The 14080-nt window shown below is 39.7% G+C and overlaps 1 protein-coding gene across 6 annotated transcripts in view; it reads right to left on the bottom strand.

The window, feature by feature from the left end:
• The window catches only part of LPIN2 (lipin 2), a 44176-nt gene extending 30423 nt beyond the window's left edge, over window positions 1-13753 (bottom strand). For 5 of the 6 annotated variants that reach the window (XM_066329495.1, XM_066329516.1, XM_066329508.1 and 2 more), the window contains exon 1: window positions 4784-5045. In XM_066329495.1, the coding sequence (XP_066185592.1) occupies window positions 4784-4870 (87 nt within the window). In that variant the 5' untranslated portion in view covers window positions 4871-5045. Of the gene's footprint in view, window positions 1-4783; window positions 5046-13609 lie in introns of those variants that run through there. The other variant, XM_066329529.1, reaches the window with a different exon arrangement.
• Between the last annotated feature and the right edge of the window lie 327 nt (window positions 13754-14080).

The following is a 14080-nucleotide window of genomic DNA, read 5'->3' as shown; positions in this document are numbered from 1 at the left end:
AGATCTAAGTGATGCTTAATAACTCAGGGTAAGCTAAAAAGAAAAATTCACTCTGCAGAGGACTGCCTGTTTAATACAAGTGATCCTACATAAAAAATGGAGATAACTGTACATAAGGATGCAAAAAAACCAAAATCTTACAAGTCAGGAAAAGGTATGTAGAACATACTGCATGTAGCTCTTCCTTTACAGCCCTGTATTTCAAAAACAACTGAGTCATCTTAGAGAAATTATCAATGTATGTAACGGGAGAAAAAGAGATATACACATGAAGATTATGCTATAGTCAAACAGGATAAAGGGGAGAGAAACACTTACTGAAAATTCTGTGGAATTCATTAAAAATACTTAAACAAATGCATGAATTCTGAATGACTGCAAATCTTTCAGACTAAGAATGCAATCTGAACTATGACTGCTGATAAGAAATGGAAGTCCAAAGATTTCTCAGAACATCTGAGCGTTAACAGAAAGAGGAGGGAAAACTGTGAAACAGTTCTGATAGAAACCTAAGTGAACCCCTTCCTCATTCTACTGTCTCCTGCCTCCCACCCAAAAGTCTGCTACAAGCTCATTTCAAAAACATCCAAGCAACTGCAGCCTCTGAAGGTAAGGATATTTAGGAGAATGAAGAACCACTGCCAACAAGCAAAACTCACAACACTGAACACATGAAAGAGCCTAAATTATTAAAAAAAAAAAAAAAAAAAAAAAAAAAAAAAAAAAAAAAAAAAAAAAGAAAAAATCTGTTTTGGGATATTATTTCTGGAAAAAAATCTACTTTTTTTTTTCTATTTGCATTTTTTTTTATTATTTATTGAAAAGGTTTAGGATTTTTCTTAATACTTCTGAACAAAACTATACTGCTTTACAACAGTTCTTCCGACTGATACTGCTTTATTGTCTATATAATCAATCAGTTATTTCTCTTTTGAGCCTTCAAAGTCTTCCTTACAGCAAGACAGGTTATCTCAAGCTCACCCAAAAGTGACCACTTTTGTGGCATCTATATATTGATACAATTGTAAACAGGCAAGAAATCTAAAACTACTTTTATACTTATAGCAGCTATGGAAACATTTTCTGCATCTCAGGCTTCCCATACATTACTGAATCATATTAACTTTTTTATAAACTAATTCCTTCCTCTTCACAAGACTTACAAAGGAAGGTGGAAGGTTTCCAGTAGATTTTAAACTGTCTTGAAATTATCCACAGAATTACTATGCTAGGTAGCACACTAGAGATTTTTTTTTTTCTTTAGCCTGTTGATGATGACAGAAAGAACAGACTGTCATTGAGTGAATAACGAGATTAGAGGGATGGACTCCCTATCAACATTAGTCATTAATTCAATTTCATCTGTAAGTAGCTTCACACACAACTCTAAAACTGATTGCTCGATAGTGAAGTAACAGCTCACTCTTGCTAAAGACGGAAGGTCTCACTTCACCCTTTCCACATCTGACCCTCTTAATGAACTGATTTAGCTCCCTGGCACAGCTGGCAAAAGTCTACCCTTTGTTGTTGTTTGTTTCAGTGGGTTGTTAGTAAGTTAGATCAGCTCATTAAGCAGAACATGACAAACACCTGAGTCATGAGGTGCTGAGCAGCGCCAGAGAGCAGGGAAAAAAAAAAAAAAAAAAAAAAAAAAAAAAAAAAAAAAAAAAAAAAAAAAAAAAGGCAGGGAACCGAACATCTTTTTGACAAGTGAGACATTTGCTGCATCTCAAGGAACTAACTCAAGACAGAGAGGTGACAGTATCCCTGCTTTCCTATTGAAGCAATAGTCTTCACCTAATATGAAGGTCATGTTTAAACTCAATCTCACGAAAAAAAAAATCTTTAATGCATAATCATTATCATTCACGGCTCTACCTTGGCCACTTCCAAGAGCTGTCTACGGTATCAGCTTAGAAAGAAAAGTTAATTTTGTGTCACCAAGGAGACTGCATTTGTTAAAAGAAATGTTTGACACAACCAGGAATACAAATCTTTAATAGGGTCTCCATTCCACACATTTCATTTCAGTGAACAGGATTTGAGAAGTGGGCATTAGCAAGAAATTCTCTATGATTTAAGCAGTGACTTCTTAAAAGATCAAAATTTCACACCTTCTGCTAAGAATGGAGCTCAGATGATAAATAATCTAGCTCTTCTCACATGCTAACTTGACCATAGAAATTCACCACACAACCCACACAAGACCAAAGCACTCACCAATTTTACATACATTCTTGTTTTTCTGTAGCAAGAATATCCTGTAGCAGTTATCTCTTCTACAGGTATCAGTTTCACTTCTGTAGCTCACAGCACAGCCACTTTTATGAACATACATACACTGAATAACCTCTTACATTTGAAAGTTTATAGCTGGTTCACTCTTATATGTGAAAAAGTCATGAACTTTTGTACCTACTGAGTACTAAAAACATTGCTTACAAGGAAAGTAGCTTTTTATGATCCAAGTCTTAATGTAAACATTGTTTTGTACGTTGCAAGTAAACCAAACTAGATAAAGGTAATAAATTCAGGCACATTATTGCTTAACAGGCTGCAGTTCAGCTCTTAACATAATGGTTCACTTTGCAAGATAAACATGTTATATAAGAAGGTTCAAACTGTAGCAAGAAAATGATCAAATAGAAATGAAGTGTCCCTACATACCTGAGAAACACACCATTTTATCTCAAGTGCTCACAGAAGCCCAGATGGGAGATTTTAAAATTTGGGGGTTAGGATTTAGTTTAAGCTTTGCTTAGGTTTATTTGTTTTCCTTAAATGCTACTGTATATCGTTGGAAAACTTGTGGTGAACAGTACAGAATCAGACTACATTGAGAAAGGAACAGTGTAAAATGCTATCGTGTTAATTTTTGCAAATGCAATAGAAATATCCTGGTCAAAGCATAACCAGTAGGACAGAGTATTTCCTCGAGAACACTCTTTATTTCATGCTTAGTAAACACTTAAGAAATGTCACTGCCTTGAAAGCAGAGAGCAGTATGCCTTCCCAAGCTCCTATAAGAGCCTAAAAACCATGCTGATTTCCAGTTCTGAAATTCAGGAAAAAAGTCTGATGGAAAAGACAAACTAAGAAAGGTACAGCAGTAATACTTCACAATATAGTTTGGCTGTTAAGTTTTATTTCTTTTGATATCCAGAATGTATACACTGCCTGCTGCAGTGAAATTCCAGAACTCTGCATAAAAACTGGGGTTAATGCAGCTCACCACTACTTACTCTTCTCAGACAGCAAATTAAGAAGCTATGAGCACCTGAGGTACCAATGCAGAAATATTTTTTGAGACTTCTGAGGCTCCAGAGAGATGGATTTTTTAATATTTATACAATACTACCTAGTTTGCAAAAATTCTTACTGCTGAATATATCAACACCACTAAGCTAAGTGCAACTGTAATTGGAATGGGGGAAAGAATCTCTATGTAATATCATGAAAATATATTTTTTTCTGGCAAGAAGCCAGTGCACTGCCAAAAGCAGAAACTGAAACTGCTTTGGTTTTTTAACTTTCTTTCTCTGAGAGAGCACAAAAGTAAATACAAAATAAGAAAAAATAGCTACTTCAGAAGTTCAATAACTAAAATATTGTGCCTCCACTTATAAAATACTCAAATCAGTGCAACTAAAATTAACCCTGAATTTGTTGTTTGACTTCCTCATGTTAGAGCAATGGCTCTCAGAAATAATAATTAAACAGTTCTCCACCTCCGTTTCTGATATGCTCAATATGACAGACAAAACAAAATTTCAAAACTCATTACCAGGAAATGCTTACATTAGCATAACCTGAGTAGGAGGTTTTGTGGGTAGGAATTATATCTCTGTACCATTAACAAAGATGTTATTTTAGCTGCCACTAGACCAACATGTTTTCTTTAACAATTTTTAGTGCTGTTCAGTAATACCCATACAGAGGTGCAAGACATAATCAAAAGTCTGTCCACAAGTAGGTGCATTCTGTGCATGTGGAGAACCGCTTCAGTAATGATAAACTGATTTTTTTTTTGATTCTCAAAGCCATCACCTTTTACAGAAGTGCACCCATATGAACATGCAGACTTCAAGTGCCTAGTTCAAAAACTAGAGAAAAAGAAGAATGCAAGTTCCTCAAAGGCAAGATACCAGATTGCTCTAGAGAGCTACAACTTCAGAGGGCATGAATTTTAACTATCACTGTAAAAAAGTTACTTAGAAGCAGATCTTAGCTTCCAGGAGAGTAGGTATTCATACATTCCGTTTATTCTGAGATACATTTAGAGGGTTAAAATACATCTAATGCACATGATGTAAATAGCAGTTGTATTTGCTTTAAGAGATTTGGTAGAACTAAACAAAAAACATGCAGTGCAGTGGTTTTCCTCCATTAATCTTATTTTGCCTATATTTGCACACATATGAACTTATGAGGCAGAAGCTTTCCCTAAGCAGTGAAAATCCATAGCAAGTGTTTTACTAGTTTATATTTTGTACCTTAAAAAAACTGGGGGAAAAATGACCCTGTCAAACAGGACCACTGTAGCATGATATCTACTCAACAAAAACATCTTTGCTCCCAAGTAAAGATTTTAATTGGGGGTTTAGGATTGCTCCTAGAACTTCAGAGCAGTTCTGGAACAAAAACAGGAAACAAAGTAAGTCTGTTGAATGCCTAATAAAAGTTGTCCACATACTATTACATATAGGTGGTCAATTTTTATATATTTTAGCTGTGTTATAGGAAATTATATACCCATATGTAGCAATAAATCTGTCAAACTCACCAAGATTCCAGAAGGAACCTTTTCATGGGCAGCACCACCACTTCTATTTGAGTCATCTTCAAGAACATCCTTTTCTGAGTTACGCATCTCAGAAAACTAACTTTCCACAATACAGGTAAATGCAACAATTACAGCCATAAAAAAACGTTGTAGCAGCATTTCTTCCCTTCTCATAGAAGCAGAAGAAGTATGTAAACCTTCTGGTCTCTTAGAGGAAACTGTTTGGTGTACATTCCCACGCAGAATTACGAGTAAAAAGGAAGTGCTTCTTTAAGAAAGCTCACACAGAAACTCCCTCACCAATAGGCTTTGGCTGAAATGTCCCAGCCCCCTTGCGCTCTCTGAGATAAGTCACAACATGGGCTGACTTTGCCATATGTTTGCACTGATAGGTGATGATCTTGGTTTGCATCACGTCACGTGACACAGCTGAAGCTCCCACGAAAACAGGGATTTAGTTAATGATTCTTAAGCAAAGTCTACGTTAGCTGGCTCGGAGACTTTTCACCCACTGTTGCAACTCCAGCACTGGCAGCAACACCCAAAGTCCTGGTTCAGCAAAGCCAAGCCTGCCTGCTGACACTCCATGTGCTGCTCCCTCTGCTGATGGCGTCACTGGGGCAGCCAGCCGTGTGTGAGACAGCAAACTTCACTACATTTCAGGTCTGCTACTTGCACCTTTCTCCCTCCTTCCTGAAACTGAAATTACATAATAAGAGTAAAGAGACAACTGACCTGGTGTCAAGTTTACACTAAACCATGCAAAACTAATGCACACCAAGATGAACATTTGTTTTCCTGTGGAAATGTTCTTGCTTTCTTCAAACAGAATTGTAAAGCAGTATAATGTGAGTGTGTGGACAAAATATACAAGCTTTTTAAATAACTAGTTCCATGAGTCAGAATAAGAATTGATTTTTCATCTGAGGAATTCTGAAATGTCATTATTTATCTAAATAAAATATTGGATAGGTGAAATAACTTGAGGAAGAGAAGTAGTATAAGAAACCAATTCTGTCCCAGAATGCTAGAGACATTCTCTGAGGACCATCAATATTCCCTCAACACAGGCAAGTTCTCACCACCCTAAAACCCACACACCTCCTTCCCACCCTCATGGGGTTACTATGTGTCTGCCCAGAAGACTGTGGAGGATTGCTTCTTGAACTACAAGCTTAAAAAAAAAAAACAACAACAACAACACCACGATCATACTACTATTCCTCCTCTAAGTTTTGTAAACTCATGTAAAAGACTTGGATGCAAGGACAGTGAACCACATCATAGGATGCAGCCAAACAGCTTGTAAGTTTCCAAAATAATTCATGAACTACACTCAAGTCCAAAACTGCATCAGTGTTAATGACAAAATCCTAAATTGAGTGTTGGGATTGCTATGTCTGCAGTAAGGTTGTAATAAACTGCTACTATCTCTGAGCCCTTGCCTTCACACTGAATAAGTTCATATTTCATCTGGCTCTTACAGGAAAAACTAATGGGTTTTTTAGCAAACATGACAGGAATTTTCATAGAATATCACGAATTACTAGACACACTCAGTTTCTCCTTCCTGTTCATCATTCTTTATCCTATATGTTCCATTAAAATACAGACTAAAACACAGAGTTATGAGCAAAATGGAAGCCAAATTCATAAGCCAGTGCTTCTTTTCAAACACTATTGACTTCATTTTATGTTGGGGATTTTTTTCTGTGATATCTGTACTATTTCAATATCGTTCAGTATTTCAGATGGACATTATTTTCTTCAATGCTCATAAAAGCATTTAATGCAACAGCTTTTCTAGAATACAGGTAAAATTGTGTCACTGCAGTAAGGTAAGATTTAGACAGGTCATAAGCTTTGCACATTTTTAGCCCTCTTATCTTTTATTTCTCAACATTAATAAGACAAGTAAAACATAATCCCTGCTGAGTAAGTCTAAGCACTATGTTATGTACTTACAAATTGCACAGGAAAATTAGCTTTCATCCTGAAAAGCAAATGCCTCAAATTTGGAAGTCTTAGAAGCAATATTTTCCGTGCAACCTTAATGAAGCTCTTTGGTGTAGGTAGGTTTTCCTGTGCTGTAGTCTCAGAAAGCATTTATGAGCTTTTTCACTGGACTCACACAATTAATAATGCTGACAAAGATCATTCACCATCCTGTGTTCCTTCTTTGATCTGCTCTTTGTGGATCTACACATTTTATCCTGTTACTCATTAGTCAAAATCCCTGATGGGAAGTATGATTTCATCTTTAAAACATAGTTTTCTGCAGCAATCATCATAATACATTCAATTGCATTTCATTTAGTTTCACAGCATCTCAGAGATACAGTATTTTTTTCACCTATGCAATGAAAAATTCAGGACAGATTAGGAATTAAACATGCACAGGGGTTTAGCACATACAGAATTCAATTTTTCAGATTCTCCCGCTTTCTTTTACCTCTTTGCACATTGCCTCAATAAGCTACATTTGCAGTTGCAAATCAGATTTCTTTTTAATGACTATCTGGGATATGTAAAAGTCTGAATGACTGTGAAAATGACATTTAAGTGATTATTGGATTGTACTATACAGGAACTGTAGAACAAACTCCACCAGAAAAGAGCTACAGGACATTTCCCCAACTTTCATCAGCGCACACCATTCTGAGTTCTGGAAAGAAGGAAGCACAAATCCTAGACACAGCTTCTACCCGCACACTATCCCAATTCACTCAGATCAGAATAAACACACCAAGCCAAATGAATGGACCAAACCCTTCTCTAATTAATATACCCTAATAGACATGGCAAGTACAGGACAACCTTTGTTCATATTCTAATTGTATCCTTCACCCCACCTTGTCACACACAATTTTACTATCAACCAAGAATGAAACACCACAGTGCTCAGCGTCAGGATGTGTTGTGACAAATTCTTAGTCTCCCAGCCCCATTCTGACACTGGAAAAGGTCCTTTCTCCGCAAGGGTCGACTCCAGTTCCAAAATTCCAACACTTCTCTATTTTCACGCACTTTTACACTTTGCTTTTTAGGTGCAAAAAAAGGTAGAGGAGTTGCCAATTCTCCTACACAGATTACAAAAATCAGACTGGTGCTGAAAACACTCTTCTGTGCCCAAGTTTTTGCTTCCAGCCCTGGTCTAAAGCATCTGAGACTGGAAATAAAGCTCTGCTCATTCCAGCTTGTGCTAAAACACATTCAGCACAACATCAACATCTCTGATACTCTTAAGTATAAAAGTCTACCCATTCTCTATAATAATGTTTAAACTTAATTCAAAGGCAATTAACTTCACTAAAATAAAATAAACCGTAACATGGCTAACAGAAAACATACTGAATGAAGATTATCTGCTTCAAGGGCCTCCTGAAAGGGACACACAAATTTTTCTGAAAGAAAACAGCTGGAGTTTTTCCTCTAACAGTATGCAAAAATACCATCAAGTGCCACTTCTTATTAAAACGCATAATACACTTGCTAAGATTTTCCATACAAAAGCTTAAGGTACCTAAAATATAACATGTAATTTTTTTTTCATTTTAGCAAATTACATGTAACAAAAAAGAAATTCTGTTCAACAATGTTGAAAAATACTACTTGACAGTACTACCTGCTTTCACCTGCAATTCCCAGCTTTCCAAAGAGTAATTAAAAAAAAAAAAAAAAAAAAAAAAGAAAAAGCTCTAGCAGAAGTAATAACAGCATGTACAAGAATTCAAGCAATTAATAGATGTTAGAAAAACGCTGGTAATACAAAAGTAATGTACTGTTCACTGAACTGGTGCTTAAAAAATAAAATCAAATTAGTTTTGCACCTATGATGCAACATGGTAAATTCCATGCCTTCAAGATTTCCTGTCAGGTGGAATCAAGAGCCATTCAAGTCAAAACATTTTGCAGTGCAACTTAACTACTTTTTAATCACCTGAGGAAAAAAAATAGCAAGAAAGGAAATCCACAGTTTATCTTGAGTTAGTGTTTTTGTAATTGTGTCAACAGTTTTATCTGTATGATCTGCTATGAATCATCTGATTTCAGTGTTACAGTATCTGTCCTTATATAACTTTGAGTATTTTCTTTTTTAAAAAAACTTACCCTTTTTTTCTGTTTACAAAGAAATACCAGTGAGGACAGAGAACACTTTCAGAGTTCATAAATTGAGTTTCACTGGCAAAATGATCTGTCCAATCAAAAACTTACATTACACATAGACAAAATGCTCCTATGCACATGGAGACCTTACTTTTTCCAGTACCTTGAAAGAAGTTAAGTGGCTAACCCAATAGTGCAGCCCTCTGGGACCTGCATGGGCATGTCCCACACCAACCAGCCCCTGCCACATTCGACTTATTTCCAGTAACACAGACTCTTGTAAGGCCACATCATCCTTGGCTGAACTTATTTCCAGACACGTAGCACAGAAACCAAGATTTCTGAACAGAAATTCTATCAATGTCATTTTTGGATGAGATGAGAGAAAGCAGATGAAGCTTTTCCTGTATGTTTCTAGAAAGCACTAAGCATTTCCTTAATAAAGCAATCCAGCAATCCCTTATCTTTGTTTTCTCCTTTAAACAGCGTTTCTTTCCAGGAGCTGATCTGCCCCAGGTATATTAAAATATTTTTGCAACCTCCCAGAGTTTAGAAGTCAAAGCAAGAAAACAAAGTCATGTGTGCACGCATGGTATCTATTAATATCCAATCTATTTATTAGTGGTAAATAATTTGGTTACATTTAGAACAGATACACCAACATAAGATATGAGACTAGTACAAACCTTCAGGTTGACAAGATCAGAAATAATACTTATTCTGAGAAATATATATAGAATACTTTCAGAGCTCTAAATATTGCGTATATAAACAAGATACCTTTTTTCCCCACTTAATAAGACACTTGATAAAATATTCTCCATATTGCTGAACTCATGAACATATACCAAAATAAAGCAGTATCTCTAAATTTACTTTGCATCTAAGACTTGGCTATATTACTAACAAGTTGGGTAAAAATGCTAGCCTTACAGAGGTATTTACATGAGATGTTGTGAAGAGAAAAATTAGATACTGCTGAGCAAAGTGGCATATGCTTACTCTTTCAGCAAAGCCAATCCACTGCATTATTGAGTTGTAATGACCACAGAGGTCACATCTGGCTGAGGGATCTGCTCGCCCCGTGTCTGCACTGTCTATCCAGGACACAACACACCTGTGAAGTGGCCTCACAGATTTCTTGTTTGTGTTAACAGGGATACTTTTCCCTTCAGGGAATGAATGGCTTTAAGTCACCACGAAGTACTTTTCTTCTTCAAATCACTGTCTTTCAGTTTTCATCAAAAATGAAATTCTAGTTAGCCAAAGAAGAGTCAATTACTTCCATTTCTAGTGGGATCACAGCTGCAATTCACTATCCGAAGCTCTTATTTGAAAGAATTTTGCAAAGAATCCTTTACACATTTCCTTTAAAAGGCTTTTCATACCCATCAATTCAGAAGTGTATTTCCTGAGGAGACAGCTAAAAAAAGACAAGTAAACCTAGAGACACAGCCTAAGACGAGCTTAGCTGGCTTCAGCCACATACACCAACAGAAATATGTTACCAACTACACTGCAGACTTTTCTATTATTCCTTTGTGTGTTTACATTTCTGGTATTGAACTTCAGCACTTTGGATAAAGAAATGGGCCGATTCATCAGCTAAAAATCTCATCCGTTCACTCAGTACATAGAGAAGCAATGAGGAAGTGTCCCTCAGTCTTGGGAAAATGAGTAACTCAGGACAACTACTGACAACTAATGTCAAATTACGTTAGTGCAAAGGTGAAAGAAACTGATTAAAATATTTACCTAGGAAGGGGAAGCCAGCATCCTTTCTTTGATAATTCCCTTGAAATATAAATACAAGGAAAAAAAAAAACCTCCAAAAAGTGTGCTTAAGCTTTGTCCTCAAGCAGAAAGACAAACTGATTTGACTGAGAGGATGGCAGTTTGATATTAAATCAGTTTGCCTGCCCAAACTGAAATGCAAGCATTAATGTAACAACCAAGATGAGAGAGCAGCTAGGTAGATTAAATCCATTTTTAAGTGCCACATTCTTTGCAAAAGCACCAACATTTTTTACTATACTAAGAGTGGATAATTCTATTTATAATTTTAAAAACAACCCCTCTTTGCCTATGTAACAGTGAGATATGTCCAGAGATGACATCTTTGTACTACTGTAGAACCTTGAGCTGTAACTTCAACAAGATCATAAAGAATGTTCTCCAGACAGAAAAATCACTGGGATACAGTATGCTACTATGCTTTGTTCTCAGAATGTGCCCGTATGAGATGAAGGCATCTAATATATACACTTCAGCCTTGTATTTGATCACAAACGTATCATACACTTGTGTATAAGCCTGAAAGCTTCTTCACTGTGGATATCTCTAACATACAACACTGAATCTCACACCAGAAAGTATCCTTTCGTCCCTTTTCAGTTACATAGAATATATTGCTAAATCACGATCTAACCAATGATTAAAAGTTATTCCATATATCATTTAAAGCTATTGAAAAAAAACCCCAGTTTGTTAGAAATTCTAACTTAAGCACAGATTCTGTGTTCACACAGGGACTGTGAGAAACTGCTTTTCTGTGTGCTGTGATCTTGCACTTAAGATGCAAGACCAGAAAACAAGAAAATCATGATCTAGACTATTAACGATTTGACCAATTTCCAGGAAGAGAAGCAATAACTGCAACTAATTCAACCTCTGGCTTTGACAAAGGTTCCCAAAGTGGCTTTGAACAAAATCCTTTCACCTCTATCTGATCTAGGTTGCAAATTCTCTGAGGCAGACAGCAAGTCATAAAGCATGCAATGCAAAAAAGGGCTGCTCGGGGCCTCAAGGTACATAAGGAGGTGTCAAGTGCCCTAAGTGCAGTTCGGATTTCCCCCTGACTGATCAAGACTTTACACCAATGGAAGGAAACGCTAGAGGCAGAGAGGGCATAAAATTCACTATACTGCAAACCGGAAACATTTCGTGTGGGGATCTTCCAAATAAACAGTAGCAAGAATTACACTTACTTTTCCAACAATTCAAAATACTAAATACCAAGAAGAAAATGAAGTATTAAGTGCCAAGAATAAGTTCACACGCCATCTCGGTTACAGGCCACTAAAAAATTCAGACATTCTGATATGGCTAACTGAAAAGTTATAAACTTAAAAATCAATAACGTAATTGCTGACGAGAGCTATTCAGCACTATCCTAGTTATTCCTACTGCTACCAAGAAAAATACCAGATAATACAGCAATTCAGTCAAAGTTCCTGGCATCATGAGATCATCTAGAAACCTCTTAACTTTAGCATATCAGTTTAACAGTCTATTATACAACACTAATATATTTTTATGGAGCACCTCACTTTACAACACAAAGTAAAGAGATCTTCCTTGACTTCTGTAAGGGATGGTCAAACCCTTTACATTCCTGTATGTTGCGGGATGCAAAGGAACTCTAGTGGGGGCTAGGACAGAAGGCACAACTTTCGGCCCTGGCTGGAGCTAGCTGCCTAGTATGTATGCAAAAAAAACCTGGTTATGTATCCACAAAGTGATAGACATTCCCGCACTTAGAAAAAAAAAGAAAAAAAAATGGCATACAACCTTTCATTATAACTAATGAATACTTGCACATTCTTAAAATGTACATAACGCCACAATTTTTTTTTCTACTTTGCAAACATAAAGTGCTCAATATGCAAAATTGTCCCAAGAAATACTTGTGAAGTACAAAAAACCCCAACCAACCAAAGAAAACCAGGATAGATTCCAAGGAGTTGTACTTCAGTGATGCTCATAGGTTCTTTTCAACTTGGGATATTCTGTGACTCTAAAGAGTAAATTTCATAAGGCTGTCTGTCATCGTCAATGACAGTATCCCGAATAATAGCACATACCATACATACATACGGCTACAGATAATTTTTTGTAACAACAGTGGAATTTTGTTGGGGGAGAAAAAGATGATGGGCACGCATGAAGTGCAGCCACAACACAGGTATATTTATGACATCATTTTTCGGGACGGACGTGCACAGGTTTACACAGCATACTGTCCTGCTTTAACAAAAATCATCGATGCCTCCTACATGTACTCAGCAACCACTTCAGGAGAAGAAAATCGTAGTTCACCCAAATCAAACCAGACGCACACTTGGCAAAACCCCGGAGAGAAGCACACGAAAAAATGCGGGCAGTGTAGCTCCACTTCAGACTCCGCACAGCAGCGGGACAAACACGGGAGGCAGAGGCGGAGCGCGCTGCCGGAGCCAGAGTTCACTGCCCGAGTGGAGGGGCAGGCGCCGGGCAGCAATGCGAGGCGAGGCACGGCACGTATCCCGGTGTGCCAGAGCGGCACCGCCAGGCGCGCCGGGAACACCGGCGCTCCGCCACCCCCGTGTCGCGCTGGGGCGGCAGCGCCGGGCGCCGCCCCCACCCGCGGTCTGCCCGGCCGCTCTCCGGGGCACGGCAGGGCATGTTTCCCCTCCGCTCCGCCGGCCCGGGCTGCGGGGAACCGCGGGCAGCGCCGGCCCGGCGGCCCCGCTTCGCGGCGACGGGTCCGGGGAGGCTCTCACGGCTCCCTGCGGGGAGCGAGCCCGGCTGGCAGCCGGGGCAGGGCCTGCGCCGCGCTCCCTTCCTCCCGCTCGCCCTCCTTCCCTCCCTGCCCGGTGGCCGCCGCCGCTCGTCCCCCGCGGGCGGGCAGGGACACCTCGCGCCGAGCCGACCCGGGGACAGCGGCCCCTTCCCGCTTACCTCGAGCGAGGCCCGGCGGGAGCCGGCGCCAGCCGAGGAGGGACGGACGGCGGCTGGCTGGACGGAGGGATGGATGGAGGGAGGGACGGGAGCGGGAGCCGGGGGAGCCGCGCCCGGGCGGCTGCGAACTGCGCCAAGCGGCGGCCGTTGGTGCAGCGCGTGCACGCCCGCGCGCGCTCCCGCTGGCGGCGGGGACGCGCCCGGCCCGGGGCGCCACGTGACCTTGGAGCGGCGCCGGGAGGAGGGGGAGGAGGCGCGCGTGCGCGCGGCGGCGGCGCGGGAGCGGCGGGCGCGGCCCCGGCAGCACGTACCGCGCCCGGGGCCGCCCGCGGGGACGCGCCCGGGGCCTCGGGAGCCGACACCGGCGGCGGGGCCCCTCGGGAGCGGCTGATTATGGCCGGGGGCTCAGGGATCGCGCTGCCTTCGCGGCGTTTGCCACTCGAGCCGTCCGTCGCTGCATCCTTCTTCCGA

Source organism: Sylvia atricapilla, chromosome 1 (genome assembly GCF_009819655.1).
Source record: "Sylvia atricapilla isolate bSylAtr1 chromosome 1, bSylAtr1.pri, whole genome shotgun sequence".
Lineage (NCBI taxonomy): Eukaryota > Metazoa > Chordata > Aves > Passeriformes > Sylviidae > Sylvia > Sylvia atricapilla.
This window is presented reverse-complemented; position numbering and strand designations above follow the sequence as displayed.